This window comes from Vespula pensylvanica, chromosome 7 (genome assembly GCF_014466175.1).
Source record: "Vespula pensylvanica isolate Volc-1 chromosome 7, ASM1446617v1, whole genome shotgun sequence".
In the NCBI taxonomy this organism is placed as follows: Eukaryota; Metazoa; Arthropoda; class Insecta; order Hymenoptera; family Vespidae; genus Vespula; species Vespula pensylvanica.
In genome coordinates, this window is record NC_057691.1 from 4,163,122 (window position 1) to 4,178,793 (window position 15,672).

Here is a 15,672-nt window from a genome sequence, read left to right on the forward strand (position 1 = left end):
TTTCATCTCTATTCTGTTTCTTTTCTTTCTCTTGTTTCTTTTATTTTATACTAATCGTAACATAACTACATTTCTAACCGAGATGATATATCAGATTTTTTTCAAGAAAAAAATAAATGAATTCCTGTCCTATTAAATCAGTATGCGTCAAGAAAAAAAAAAGAAAAGAAAAGAAAAGAAAGAAAACATTTATACCTATAATTGATAATGAGATAGAGAGATATTAGAAACTTTCTTCTTTTCATTGAAGTAACATAACTCGACAAAAATGATCTACCTTTATCTCTCATATAGAATACGCATATATACAGATTTGTAGCTACACCTTACTATAAGCAGAAAAAGAAGAAGAAAAAAAAGAAGAAGAAAAGAAATTATTATCGTTCTTCATTAGGGTCTGCATCAAATATTAAACTACATGATTATATCCGTAAGTTAGAGGATATAGAAGGGAACAGAGGGGATAAAATTCTTCGAAGGTACTCCCTATCTTCGTTTTCGCGATGGAGGAACCTCGACGCGGGCCAATTGTCTCCCTCGAGATATATTAGCTCTTTTGAGGCTCTCCACCCTGATAACGCGCGGGAAAACGGAGCTCCAGGCTTTCTCTCTCTTTCTCTCTCTCTCTCTCTCTCTCTCACTTTCTCTTGCACACGAGACATTTTCCCTTTTAGGCCACGAGAAAGGGAGAAGATACAGATTTTACATTCGTTCGCTCGAGAGAACACAGTCAACCTCCTAACTCTCTTCCCTCTTCAACCCCCTCCCTACATACAGCCTCACTACCCCCTACCTCCACATCTTCCTACATTTCCTTGATCCTTCCTCGTTCCTACGTCGAACTCAACGCACAAAAGGCGTTCCTGCGATTCGACTCTCGGAACTAGTGGTGGTAAAGTGGTAGGGGATGTTAAAGTGATGCACGAAAGAGACGAGCGAAGAGTAGAACTTTCTTCGAAGAGTAGAATTTCCTCGAGCTATTCTACTTACCCGTTCCAACATTTTAACACGTTAATATACATGCTGTAGATACATAGATAGGTATGTGTCGTCGAAGGAACGATAAAGTTTGGAGAAAAAGAAAATAGAAAAGAAATAACAGATCTTTTAGGTAGGAAAGACAGAGAGAGAGAGAGAGAGAGAGAGAGAGAGAGAGAGAGGAAGAGAGACACATTTTATATTATTATTTCAAGCGAGCTACGTCTCGAGAGACTCCAACTTCAGACATTTATTTTGACTAGTTCGTTGATATGTACGTTGGACGATCTAACCCTAGATACCTAATACTATATCTCTCCTTCTCTTTCCTTTCTATTTCTATCTCCTTTTATAGTTTTGCTAATTTATAATCGGGTTAGGGAAAGTTATAGTCCAAGGAAAAAATTCGAATGCAATGCGACTGATACGCTTTTATCTTTTGAAAAGTCTGCGAAATGTGTTCGGAAATAGTGAAAAAGAAAAAAATACATAGATAGATCGAAATAGAGAAAAATAGTGAAAGAGAGAGAGAGAGAGAGAGAGAGGGGGGAAACGATATGAAGAAAAAGAGTGCGAGAAAATTCTAGTTGTCAGTATTCCAGTTATTTCGAATGTCGCTGACGAAACACGATTCTCTTTCTCTCTTTCTCTACTTGGTTTTCCTTTTTCTTTTTTCTTTTTTATTTCGCTCACTCGACTTTTCGGTAAATTGTACCGGCAGATTTACATACACGAAACGGGCAATAAATCCATGAAAAATATCGACGGTTCTGTATCGAATCGACGCGCGCGAGAAAAAGAGAGAGAGGTAGGGAAAGAGACAGAGAGAAAGAGAGAGAAAGAGGGAGAGACAAAGAAAAAGAGAATCTACCCTCGCCAATGATGCTCTACGTTTCGATTTTCCTCTCTCTTTCTCTTTCTTTTTTTATTTTTTATTTATTTCGTCGTACGGTATATCGTGTATCTTGTCAGGCATCGACGTTCTTTAATAACTATCGAGGGTGGAACCAAAGCCACCCTTTTACAAAACGCGTTGCCCCGCGGGCTACGAACGAATTTCACACGTCACCTTCGGATCTAAAACTTATTCGATGAAAAAAGAGAAGAGGAAAAGAAGAAATCTCCTATATCCACGGCCACATAGTAATCCGACAGTTCTTGTTGAAAGATATGCGTACCGTTGAGCACAAGAATGGTGTAAATCGGAATTCACCTCTGTTCCGAGAAAATACGATTTTTTTCTTTATTGCTTATCATCTATAGGTGTATATATCTTTACGTATATTCGATCAATGTAGTAGATACGATACATTTATATAGATACGTAGATACATACAGGGTGTGTATCGTTTTATAACTGACCGATGTTTCTCTCACAAGTGACAGATGTACGAATAAATATGTTTCGAATGTAGTTTGATTTTTTCTTTCTTCTTTTACTTCTTTCTTTTTTTTTTGTTTTTTTTTTGTTTCATTGCATGGAAAAAAGTTCCATTAAAAAGAAATAATTGATATTCCCTTTATATTTCAACGTCCATTACAATTTAAAAATTGATTTCAGAATCGTCATACTTTTTATAAATAATAACAAGACTTTTATAAGTCGGACGTATTAACGAAAATAATCTTTATAGAAGGTATAATAATAAATTACTTAAGTCGTTTATTTTACAAAAAAATATATTATGAATAAAATTGTATTTTGATAAATACATGTAATGTTTCAATAAACTTAAAATAGAAATTTGAAATTAATGTACATACATGTACATTATACATACGTATAATCATAAACGTATCTAATTAATAAAAGTTATTTATACATATACTATTTACGAATTGAATTGTTTCAAAAGTTATAACAGTGCAAACTACGATAATATGTTCTCCTACATTTTCTGTACTTATTAATACGTATACAAAATATTTAGTAGATATTGCTGACAATCGGTAGCAGCAAGTGATAACGAATATTTCGTCTTGCATTGAAATAACGAAGCTTTGTTTATCGGTATTCCAATCTATGTATAACGTGTCAGAGTTATATACGCTACAATATTCGTTACAAAAAATTTTATACTTTCCTCGAGATATAAAAAATCGAATATTTCATAGAAGCAGTATTTCATATGAAACAATTCTGCAACATGGAACGGCAGATTCGTTTCAAAATACATATTTTCATTTACAAAATAAATACATACACGTTTCGTCGATTATACGAAATTAAACTTAAACTTCTAATAGATCGCCAGGATTTCTACGTGCTTTGTCTAAAATTAAACTCATTCCCTTTATTATACCATCGTTATTTTTTATCGATCTCACAAATCGATGAATACTAACAAGTTTACAATCAAATTTATTATCACAAATAACGTATAGATACGTCGGAATGTTTCAATTTTTACAATTCGTGTATACATGTATGATTTTGTCCATATTAATAACGGACGATGGAATAGATGAGCAGGAAATCGATAGGAAGCAGAGCATCGAGCGAATTATGGAATCCGTTCGATATTATCCGAGCAACTAATTCGATCGTAGGAGAATATTATCCTTTGACGTAGCATCGATACTCGCCAAAAGAGAAACAGAGAGAGAGAGAGAGAGAGAGAGAGAGAGAGAGAGAGAGAGAAAGAGAGAAAGAGAGAAAATGAGCGAGTGAGTTAGCGAGTGTGTGAGTGAGCGAGATAGATACATAGTGGGTGTGGGTAGAGAAGAGATGATCCAGAGCGCTGGAGGTGCTGCTCGCCCGGGAGGAAATGTAAATCTAGCGAGATAGAGAGAACCAAAGGAGCTCTCGACGTCGAACGTAATTCCTCGTTGAAGATTATATAAAGACAGGCGAATAGACTGGCGCTTCCGCTTTCGGAGTTTGCTTTCTATCTCTCTCTTCTCGAACGAGAAAACCAAGCTATATTTTTCTCTATCTTTCTCCTTCTCTCTTTTTCTGTTCATCTCGACTCTGCCTTTCGCGTTCGAAATTCGTTATGGCTTTTTCCCTTTTAACTTCGTTTACCTCGACGTTGCCGAGACGATGTTACTTGGTAGCTACACTACGGACAAGTGCGTATTCCACGCATTCGAAGCAAATTCGTTCTTTTCTATTTTCTTCATCTTCTACTTCGTCCCTTTTTCCTTTTTCTTTTTCTTTTCCTTCTCTTTTTTATTTCTTGTCTTCTTTTTTCTCTCTCTTTATTTCTTTCTTTCCTTCCATTTCAAAAAGTTCTCGTAGAAATGTACAGGGTCACTTGAAATTGTATGAGATCCTATTTCTTTGCAATCATCGAGTATATATATATATATATATATATATATATATATATATGCATATACAGTGAATACAATTTTACCAAATGACTTGAATTTTAGTAAGAAATATATTAGTAATATAATAATAATAATAATAATAATTTATCGTAGGGAATTGTTCGAGTTTGTCGAATAATTTCACGTTACTTCAATTTGAAATAAAGAATTAATGAATCATCTTAAAATTTCTAAATCTCGTCGCTCCTATTACACGTCTCCGCAATGGCGGAGACGAGCGATTAACTCGGTCGTGCCGTCTCATCCTTTCAGGAAAACTCTTCCTTGCTGCAGCTATTCGGCAGCTGACACCGACGGACTTGCCAGAAGTTCGGTCCTGGTCAGAGTCGACCCACGGCCCGGAAGCGCGAATTCCGGAAGTTACGCGACCATCGCCGACCTGGAACCGCTTTATGCGAGACCTTGTGGATCCAGAGCGAGTTACTACGCTGCCAGTCATGTCACGCATCTCAGTCAGGTACGACAAAAGAAAAATATTTTTCTTACTATAAAAGATTCGAGCGTATGTATGTATTTATAAAAAGAGATTTGTCCATTTAATTCATATATTATATATTATCGATCGAATTTATATAAGATATTATATAGAATTTTAATCGAAAGATTATTGACCGATCATCAAATATTTTTATTCTATCAAAATTTATTATATGTCACAGTTGCGTCTACGATCAACAATTCCGACGTTATCAATAAATTTCTCCCCTTGTAAATATTAATATTAACTTCGAAAAAAACGAAGAGAGAGAGAGAGAGAGAGAGAGAGAGAGAGAGAGAGAGCAGGAGAGAGAACTAGAGAGATAGAGAGAGAGAAAGAGAGAAAGAGAGTTCACTTGAAGAAAGTATTGCGAACTCTTTTGAGAGACAAATCGCAAAAAGTAGGTAAATATCTTTTTCCGTCGATCCCCTCACGATTTCAGAGAAAAAACATCTCCTTCGTTCCCTCTAGCGCATTTTTCTTTCCTATTCGAATTACGTCTCGTCTCGTCTCGTCTCGTCTCGTCTCGTCTCTCTTTTCGTATACACCGAGAAAATCCACGTTCAAAAGTTTATCGAGTTCGCAGACGAGCGAGCCGCTTGCCAGGGTGAACTTTTCCTGCACCGATCCTTCCCACCTCTTCGTGCCCTTTATTCAGCTATTTCAAAGCAAGCATAGGTAGGTACACACACACACACACACACACACACATATAGAACGAGTCCCGAACGAGATTCGGCTCTTGTCGGAGATACATATCTACACGTGTAGTCTTTTTCCTTTGCCCTTTTTTCTTCTTTTCCTTTTTTTCTTATTTATCTTTTATTTCCCCTCTCTTCCCCACCTACTCCTTCTCTGTCTCTCTCTCTCTTTCTCTCTCTCAGTCACTCACTTTTCTTCTCTGTTTCTTTTTCTCTCTCTTTTTCTCACACACTCTATCCCTCTTTGTCTCATCGAAAATTCCAATTCTCCAGACTCTCCCGTCTCGCGCCATTCCTCGGACTCGTGTGAGTGGATACGAGACAACAGAGCGAGATAAGACAACTTCTCGTGAAAATTAATATTAAAGGACGTAGGCAGTTGGGAAAGGCCGAGATGGGAGAAACTCACGCAAAATGTTAAAGTTATCATATGGTTGTTGTCCTTTTCGTGGGTTATTCTATTCGTGTATAGTAATATAACATTTGTTAAGAAAACATGTTAGTAGACATATTGAATAATAATAATGCAATCATAATATTAGGACTGGGTAAACTAAACAATGTTATTAACATTCTCCATATAATATCACTTTCGAACTTTCTAAATAAAAATAAAGCTAAAAAAGAAATAAAAGAATAAAAAGGAATAAAAAACGACGAAGGAAGTAAAGAAAAGTTAATCGAGTTTATCAAAGAGACCAAAACCGGCACGAATAAGGAGGTGGTTTATATTCTAGAAGGGAGAAGTATGATGGAAACGAGCAACGTTTTACGTTAATTTTCTCGAAAAGAAGAGGGTGACGAAGGTCGGGAGGGTAACAAGGGGAGATGTCGGAGAAAGCAGGGAGATTACACACACGGTTACTTCGCTTTTCCTCTCTTTCCCCCCCTCTCTCTCTCTCTCTCTCTCTCTCTCTCTCTTTCTCTTCGTCAAAGCTCCAAACTGCTTTCGAAGAAGAAGAGGAGAAGGAAGAGGTGGTGGGTTGAAGGAGTGGATGAGAGGAGGGTAGGAAGGCAAAGGGTGGCTGAAAGTGGGTCCTGTGATTGTTTCGGCTTTGATCTTGGATCAATTTACCCGGGTAGCAGAGACGTACGTAAGTGTGTATGTGTCTCGGCCCTAACAGAAAAGCAACCTCCTCTTTACGCACACATTACAATTTGCATGCAAGAGTACGAACAGTTACATACCCGCTTGCTTGCGCGGTCGTGAGAGAAGAAACTCTTCTCTCTTCTTGTCTTCAACGCGCGTCTTAGCTCTTTCTCTTAACTCTCTTCAGTCTATATATCTTTCTAGTACCGGTAAAACGATACGCTTGAGACGGTATACTCCCTGACCTGAGTCTAGAGGACGATAGTTTCAGAGAACCACGAGATCTGAAATATATCTCCTGGAAAATTCTCTCTCACCGTGAAACGTGATTCTTCGTAACGAAATTAAACATAAGTATGTTGTACGATAGATAAATTTATTAAATATATGAAACATATATATGTGTTATATAAAAAAAAAAATCTATGAAAGCAATAGATGTGACGATCACGTAATCGAATTTATAATTCATATTCGGAGAAGTAATCATATATAATATTTTTATAAATCCTCTATATGGTTTTATCAATGAATATACGATGATGCAGAAGAGATAGAGACGCAACTGCCCTTCCCTAAAAAAAAAAAAGGGAAAAGAAAGAAAAAAAGAAAGAAAGAAAGAGAAGAAAAAAAGCAGTACGAGTGACAACGGAGAGCGTTCGCGTAAGCCGATTCTCGGATTTAATTAATTTTCACCTCGGTCCCGCAGCTTCTTTCCAACGTTTTCTCTCGTCGTTTCCAGTCCGAGTTAGGACACAACTTTCATCGAGTTAAATCGAATCCGCATCGTCGACTTATTTCTCGCTTCGAAGTTCGACTAAGAGAACAATAGTGTGTATATGTGTGTGTGTGAAAGATAAAGAGAGAGAGAGAGAAAGAGAGAGAGAGAGAGAGAGAGAGAGAGAGAGAAATAGAGAAAGATAGAGAAAAAAATGCACGAATGTATCCTGAAAATGAAGCTTTTAAAGCGCCTACGGCCTGCATGACCGGCACGATATTTGACGAAAGCCACTCGATAAATAAATCAAACTCTTGCCTCGTGCACACACGGACCAACGAAAAAAGGTTGCCTGCGGCCACGTCGCGGAATCGATAGCGTGATATCGTGATAGAACAAAAGGATAAAAGTTCCACTTCCACCCCTATCCTCTCTAGTCCCTACGATGTATCTACTTCCGTTTCGGTCTGACTAAAATCCATTTTGTATCTCTATTTCTCTTTATCTCGTTCGGCGATACTCACTCTTTTTATTTCCTTTCCTTTCCCTCCTTTTTTCTCGTTTTTCTTTTTTCTCTTTTCTTTTTTTTTTCATTTATTTGGATTTCGTATCCTACTCATGTCGTCGTATTAAAATATTTTTTCTCTCTCTCTTTCTTTCTCTCTTTCTACTTCACTCGACATTCTCCATTATAAGCACACTCCAGCTCGTTGATAGGATTTTCCACGAGTTTCTGATATTACATTTGCTACCAACACGACTTCTACGTCACTCGGAAATGTTTATTTATTTCTATACCGTTATCGTTAATCGTTACAGAGATAGTAGTTAATTGGTACGTTGGTATTATTAAAAAATCGGTATTTATAATTGTCGAATAATTAGTATTGGAAATTTAAAGACTTTTCTTCGCTCTTATCGGAAATTCATCAAATTCCTATATATTCTATTGTTCCAATCTTTTATACCTACGAGATAATGAATATCGATAATAGACGTAATTACGATAGTATTACGAGTGCTGAATGGAAACGTCACGACAGTCATACGAAATTACGATATATCTATTCGAGTACGTAACAGAAAATAAAAATATATCTTTCGTTTTTTTATTTTATTTTTTTTTTTTTACACTCTTTTCGATGACGAAGGTGCATTATGATGGAGAAAAACTTCGTATGTATATTTTGCCAGTTGACAACATTTTTTCAAGTATTAATCGCATTTTCGCCAAGTGTGATTGTAAAAACGAAAAGAATAACGTGGTACGAAATAAAAATGAGAAAAAAAAGGACGGACGACGACTGTTGTGTGTTATGAACTGAATACGGAAACAACAAAGATAGAAATAGGAAGGGAACGAAAGGAGAACGAGGAAGAGATAAAGAGAAAAGCGGAAATTCGCGTTCGAGGGAAGAAGCGAAATCGGCCTAGCGTAAAACTCGTCGCGTCGCACTTTTTCGTTCCGGAAACAATGCTCGCTTGTTCGCGGATACTGTGCTCGCAGTTCACCCTCGCTATAATTACAGGCACCACCACCCCGATAAGCCGTGGAATCAAACGTATTTGCATTTTCATAAAATCGCTCTCGTCGTTGGACGACGAGACGACCCTCACGACACCTCCGAACAACATCCTATTCATTCTCTCTCTCCCTCTCTCTCTCTCTCTCTCTCTCTCTCTCTCTCTCTCTCTCTCTCTCTCTCTCTCTCTCTCTCTCTCTGTCTTTCTCTCTCGTCTTTCTTTTTTTTTCTTTTTTTTTATTCTATACGTTCATCGACTTTATTTCTCACCTTATACACATATATCTAATTTACATTTATTTATAAAGGGCGAATTATATCACATAATTATATTTAATAAGAAATATGACGAATGTTTTTTAATCCAGTGTGCATTTCAATTGGCTTTTGTTAAATTTCCATGAATTATAAATGAAACGGTAAACGAAAATTTAATCTACTTTGTCTGTAATTTATATTATTCATACTTAACTATAGATATAATTTAATTTATTTATAATATATTAACAATATCATAGATACTTTCCATAGTTTTTTACATTAATTTGCTCGTTTAACTTGTTCATTTCATTCTTCCCCGTTTAAGCTGTCTAATTTCACTACGAACATTAAAATAAATTTATTTGTATATCTCTCTTTCTCTATGTCTCTCTTTCTCACCTTTTCCGAATTGAATACATCCTATCCAGTAACTTCACTGTACCCGGACGAGATAACACATTTGGAATCGCTTTTCCGCCGCTTTTCTTCCTTTTATTTCGCCGCTACCCTTCTCATTCTCCACGTTCTATGTACGAGTGTACAATATGTATGTATATATATATATATAATATATATATATATTAAATATATATATACACAGAACAAGTTGGCGTGTGAGCGTACGTACAGCATGAACCGGAGGCAAAACTCCGTAAAATTGAAATTAATGAATAGTCCGCCCTCATACCGTGCCACGTCGGCTTTCATCGTTACATTTCGCGACAGGGACCGATGGAAATTCGTTTGAGAACAAAGGGGACACACGTCGACAACCCACAGTGACGAAATGTCGGAAGATTTCTTCTTCATCTTCTACTTTTTCTTCATTTCTTTATCCTCGAAATAACGTGAAACGTGTTTTAATTTAAACGTTGTATTTTCTCTCTGTCACTTTTTCTCTATTTCTATACATATATTTTTTTTTTATTTGCTTATCTACCTGTCACATGTATGCATTTAGTTATATTTAAAGGATTTTATGACAAGATTTGTATGATATATTTATATGCAAAAACCATTTGAAATAATCCTCTAATAATTAATATAAAAATGTTTCCTGCTAGAGTTATTTCATTAATGTATTCTGATATAAATAAACGAATATAATTTTCAATTAGAAAATGTAATTGTTTTGCTTGATAAATTTTTCAGTCAACTGACCCCTGTGAAAAGGCAAGAGCGCTTTCAGTACCGAGATCGGCACTTTACTGTCGTAATCTCGTACAGGAGGGAACCTTTGGACGTGTATACAGAGGAACTTTGGATATGGGTGGTCGGGAGCAAGAAGTTATCATCAAAACGGTGACAGGTAAAGTCACTTTGAAAAACTCGATTCTTATTATTTCAAATAAAATGAAATAAACGTATATGTCTTTAGAAATATAAAAAAGTTCTAAACTCTCGTTGTTCTACTTGCCTACAACCGATCAACGAGTATCTACTTTGGATAATGTAGGAAATCTCATGTACCCATTATCGATCGAGTTTCATTTATATTTCGATTTCTTGTCCCATTAAACAAATATCTTTAATATCTCAAATAAAAAATTAAAAATCTTTACGAATCGGCTTGGACGTATTCGCGAAGGTTAAATTAAAGTTTATGAATAAATAAAAGTTTTTATATCACTTTGAAATATGATCGATGATTAAATTAAAAAAAAAAAATTGAGAGAAAGTATCATTTCCTCCGTTAGAAAAGTATCATTTAAGGATAATAAAAAAAAGATCGATTAGAAATAAAGTATCATAACTTTCAGAGGTAGCATCCGCTTATCAAGCATCCTTGCTCGTTGTGGAGGGTTCGCAATTGGCCGGTCTGGTACATGCGAATATAGCCTCCTTGGCAGCAGCTTGCCTTGACAGTTCATGCCCATTGTTAGCGTACACAAGTACGCAGGGAGAATTGAATCTGAAACTCTACCTTACCGATGGGAATCATCATCCCGTGACCAGGGATCTGGTGAACGTTGGTGCTCAGGTTGCCAGAGCCGGGGCTTTTCTGCATGGTCGTGGACTTTTGCATAGGTGAGAAACGTTCCCTCTAGGAACAATCGTTCGACCTTTCTATTACGATCTAACGATATTATGTTTTCGTATTTTAGGGATATCGCTGCCAGAAATTGCCTGATAGAACCTAACAGCCTTCGTGTTAGATTAGCTGATGCTGCCTTGGCTCGAGATCTCTTTCCTCAGGATTATCATTGTCTTGGGGACAATGAAAACAGACCGATACGTTGGATGGCTTTGGAAAGTCTTCAACACAATCAGTATAGCACTGCGACGGACGTGGTACGATTTTTTTTCATTTACGATAGTTTGTTATAGTATTGGCCAATGTTTCCTTGATCACTAGTAGAAGTATCGTCTATGTCTTAATATCAATATCGTGTTTAAATCAATGTTAGATATATCTTACCTTATTTATCACACACATATATATATATTTTATTAGATATAACATTTATAGATCCTTTCTTAATAATTTTATATTAATCTTTAAAACGACGAGTCTCTCAAATGCCGCAATACTATAGAGTTTAAATCAAAATGAATGAGCGGTAATTATTTTATATACCGAGCTCACTGAAATTGTTCTGTCTTCATCAAGTGGTCCTTCGGCGTATTCCTCTGGGAATTAGCAACGTTGGGTCAGCAACCGTACGTTGAAGTTGATCCATTCGAAATGATGGCCTGTCTTCGAGATGGATATCGATTGGCACAACCAAGACCTTGTCCCGACGAGCTCTTCGCTGTTATGGCCGTCTGTTGGCTTGGCCTTTCGAGGGATCGACCAACGATGCCACAACTTCTCGCCTACTTGCAGGACTTTCACGACGCTCTCGGTGGTTTCATATAAATCTACAATCACGAGTTTAAAAGAGTTATTCATTGAAAGAGTCGATCGAAACGTCCTAATGCGAATCAAAGACTAATTTCGATAATCAAATGAAACATTCCGAAATCAAACCAAATGGAATTGAATTTGCACTGCCAAATTTGCGAAATAATGGAAATACCTTTTGATATTCGTGATATTTCGCTTAACACACCATAAAATATTTTATCTCTATCTTTCTACACTTTCTCTCTCTGTCTCTTTGTGTCTATCTGTCTGTCTCTTTTTCTCTTTCTCTTTCTATTTCTCTTTCTCTCTCGATTTATATCTGGTCTAGGTAACCGCACGACGAATCTTCGCGAATCCGATCTCGCGATCGAAACACATATATGTTTACGTCCGTCCATGATTTTCAAAAAGTCTTGTGAGAGGAAGAACGTAGAGAAAGAAGGAAAGGTGCGCCTATCGAAACGCAATACGTCGTCTTCCGAAGTAAGACGGATTAACGACGAGACAAACGATCGAATGAAACGATCCATCGAAGTGATTTCGTTTTGTCGATATATAAAAATCGAAGAAAAGAGAAAAGAAAATAAAAAGAAGACAGATTAATTACTTTCTCTTTCGTTGATATTGCAAATTTAAATAACTACCTTCGCATATACGACGTTCGAAGAAAAAAGATGAAATATAATTGGCAAATAAGAATTAAAATGACGATTCTCACGGGATAAATCGTAAAAAAGGGAAAATAGTGTTACGGAGCTCGTATGCAAGATAAGAACGGAGGACGAAATAAAGAAGAGAAACTTAAGCGAGTCGATGGACAAAAACGGCAATTACGAAATTATGGCCTTTGCTAATTAAGACGAGGAATAGATAGATAGATAGATAGACAGAGAGAGACAGAGAGAGAGAGAGAGAGAGAGAGAGAGAGAGGAAAAGAGAGAGAGAGAGAGAGAGAAAGAGAGAGAGAGAGAGAGAAAGAGAGAGAGAGAGAGGGGGAGATGTAACCTTTTCTCGTTGATCTTGGCAAATGGCAGGCTTAGAAAACATCTATCTCTCTTTCTCCCTTTTCGTAATTATAAAGACTCTTTGCGGAAGATCGAATCGGTAAATGCGCCTGTACCCGTGTAGTCGTTCGATTATTATTCATTAACGATTACGATTGCGAAGTCTCGGATTATCGTCAAGTCGAGGACATAAAAAGAGAGAGAAAGAGAGAATGAAAAAAAAAATAGAGAGAGAGAGAGAAGAGAGAGGAAGAGAGAGAGAGAGGAAGAGGGAGAGAGAAAGAGAGAAAGAAGGAAGGAAAGGAAAAGAGAAGGGGAGAGTTGCGTGCGCGTGAGCACTGACATACACATATAAACAAAAAAGAGGGAAATATACATGTACAGAAGCAAGGCTCGGAGACACACTTAGGAATCCTATTGTCGTGTATCTGACCTTCGAAAGGCGCACATACAAATACAATCGAACGAAGGAAAAGAGAGAAAGAGTTGTGTACGTATATGTAGGAAAGAAAGAGTGAGAGAGGCTGAGAGAGGGAGAGAAAAGAGACAGAGTTGTGTATGAGTTAGTGCGCACGCGCACGTATACTGGCTGGTTGCGTAAATGGGCGGTTTGACTATACGTCTCTTACTCGTAGTTATGTACCTATTAGCTACACCGCGAAAGTCATGTCGAACGTAGGTACGCACGTCACGCGCGAGGAAGCTCGAATTTGCCGCCACTGCCGTCTCTCGTCGCTAAATTTCGATCCTACGTCGTCCCTCGATCATCACGCTGAAACACGCCCAAGCGAGAATTCGACGACTGATTTTAATCGCTGCTGCTAATCTACTTCTAAATGTATTCTAATTAGGGCTGGCAATATCGGTCGATTTTTTCGAAGGATCGAAAATCTCAACGATTCGTCGATTCGAAGAATCGAAACCTTGTTTTCGAGAATTTTGAAGAGCGCGCAAACAAAAAAAAGAAAGTTCGACTTCCTTATTTCTTATTATTCTTGCCAAAACATCGCGTAGATTACCTTTTTTTTTTTGTTTTAATAATCTTAAAGTCGATTTAGCGCTGATAAAGAGAGATTGTCGAATTTTCGAAAAAGATCGACTCTCGAATAATTTTAAGTCGAGTATTTCGAGGAACTCGTATAAATGCCGGTCCTATAATTCTACTAATTACTCGATGTTTATTAAATGTCTCGCATGTTTCCCGATTACAAAAACATTATAATCCTTATTCCTTTCCCTATCCCACACTCCCGCCACTCTTTCCTATCGTTTTTCCTCGATATTTCCCGATGTGCTCTCTGTAAAAAAAAAAAGAAAAAAACAAAAAAAAAAAGAACAAGAAAAAGAAGAGAAAGAAGAGAGAAAAGAGAAGAAGAGGGTGTCGAAAGAATTTGGCTCTCTACATTCTCGTACATATTATTAACTATTTAACAATGACAGCGAGTGTCGCTCTTCTTCTTTTGGGAGAAAGAAAAAAGGAAAAAACAAAAAAAAAAAGGAAAAAAGAAAAAAAAAGAAAGCAAGTAAGAAATTTACTCGAACTAAACTATTTATAACGAATTTATTGCTCGCTAATCTTTAAATCTTACGAAATTGTAAAGCGAATTAATTAATTTAACGAAAATCGTCGGTACCTACGGCTAAATAGTCTTGTAATCCGATACTCGTATTTCGTGAATGTTGTTTCAATGGAGGAACAGGGTTGGCTAGGGTTGCATACACAAACGCGAACGCACGTATACACAGGGAAGAACGCGTTAGTAGTAAACAACCCGACACACGCGGACACGTATGCACGCACACATACATACTTTTTTCGCTATCGATGTACGCTGGAAATCGCTTAATTTCCACGCGCATTCAAGATCCAATTAATAACGACAACGATAACGATATACCTATCTCGTTTTTTCCCTTATCGCGGGAAACTCTCGTCGTACGAATATCGAATCGTTCGAATGGCAACGAGAGAAATCGAAGGGTGGACTGATTTTCCCGCGAGTCTTTCGTTTCTCTCGATTCGAATTTTCCCAACCCATTTTCCCTTTTTCCCTTTCCCCAACCTCTCCCCCTCTTATCTCGTCGGCAGTCCACCCACAACCCACGATCCCGATAATACCACGGACCTCTTAAAAGGATTCCGAAGGATTCCGAACACAGTTTCGAGTTCACTGTAAATACCTCTAGCGAATAAAGGATAGTGGTGCGCCGAGTGAGTTGATTTGTGCAGATTCTATTATTTCCTACGACGATTTACGGCATTATTTTTCAACGGAAAAAGCGAAGAAATATACGTGTTGAGAAGAAAGCAATACAATGTCTTCAATCTACCCCTCTAATCACTCCAAACCTTATCTCAAACCTTTATCAAAAATTAATTTCAGAATTGTAAGGTAGACTTGGTAGACTGATTTGGAACTCGTAGAAAGTTTCTTATGTTTTTGTTCGATCGAATATATCAAAGAGTCATTACATTTCAATAACGTATAAAGAAATTTTGTGAAATATTCTATGCGCAAGGATCGATAGATCTTGATTATAAAACTTTTGTGTTCTAAACAGAAATGTGATATTTTAAGATTAAATGAGATCTTTTTGTACCTCTATAGTAAAAAATTATAGTAATTTAATGAGTACATTAAAATGCCATGTTTATTTTGAATTTTTAACATATTTGACACATTTGTTCGCTAAAACACGTTATTGTTATTTTCAAAAATAATGAAAAAGAAAAT

General features: G+C 36.8%; 1 protein-coding gene across 2 annotated transcripts in view; it reads left to right on the forward strand.

Annotated features, from left to right (window-relative positions):
- Positions 1–15,368, forward strand: part of LOC122630769 (tyrosine-protein kinase Drl) — a 75,677-nt gene extending 60,309 nt beyond the window's left edge. The window contains exons 5-9 of one of the 2 annotated variants that reach the window (XM_043815642.1): positions 4,567–4,771; positions 10,238–10,394; positions 10,846–11,113; positions 11,191–11,377; positions 11,697–15,368. In XM_043815642.1, coding sequence (XP_043671577.1) covers positions 4,567–4,771; positions 10,238–10,394; positions 10,846–11,113; positions 11,191–11,377; positions 11,697–11,945 — 1,066 coding nt within the window. In that variant the 3' untranslated portion in view covers positions 11,946–15,368. The remainder of the gene's footprint in view (positions 1–4,566; positions 4,772–10,237; positions 10,395–10,845; positions 11,114–11,190; positions 11,378–11,696) is intronic. The other variant, XM_043815643.1, reaches the window with a different exon arrangement.
- The last annotated feature ends 304 nt before the right edge of the window (positions 15,369–15,672 follow it).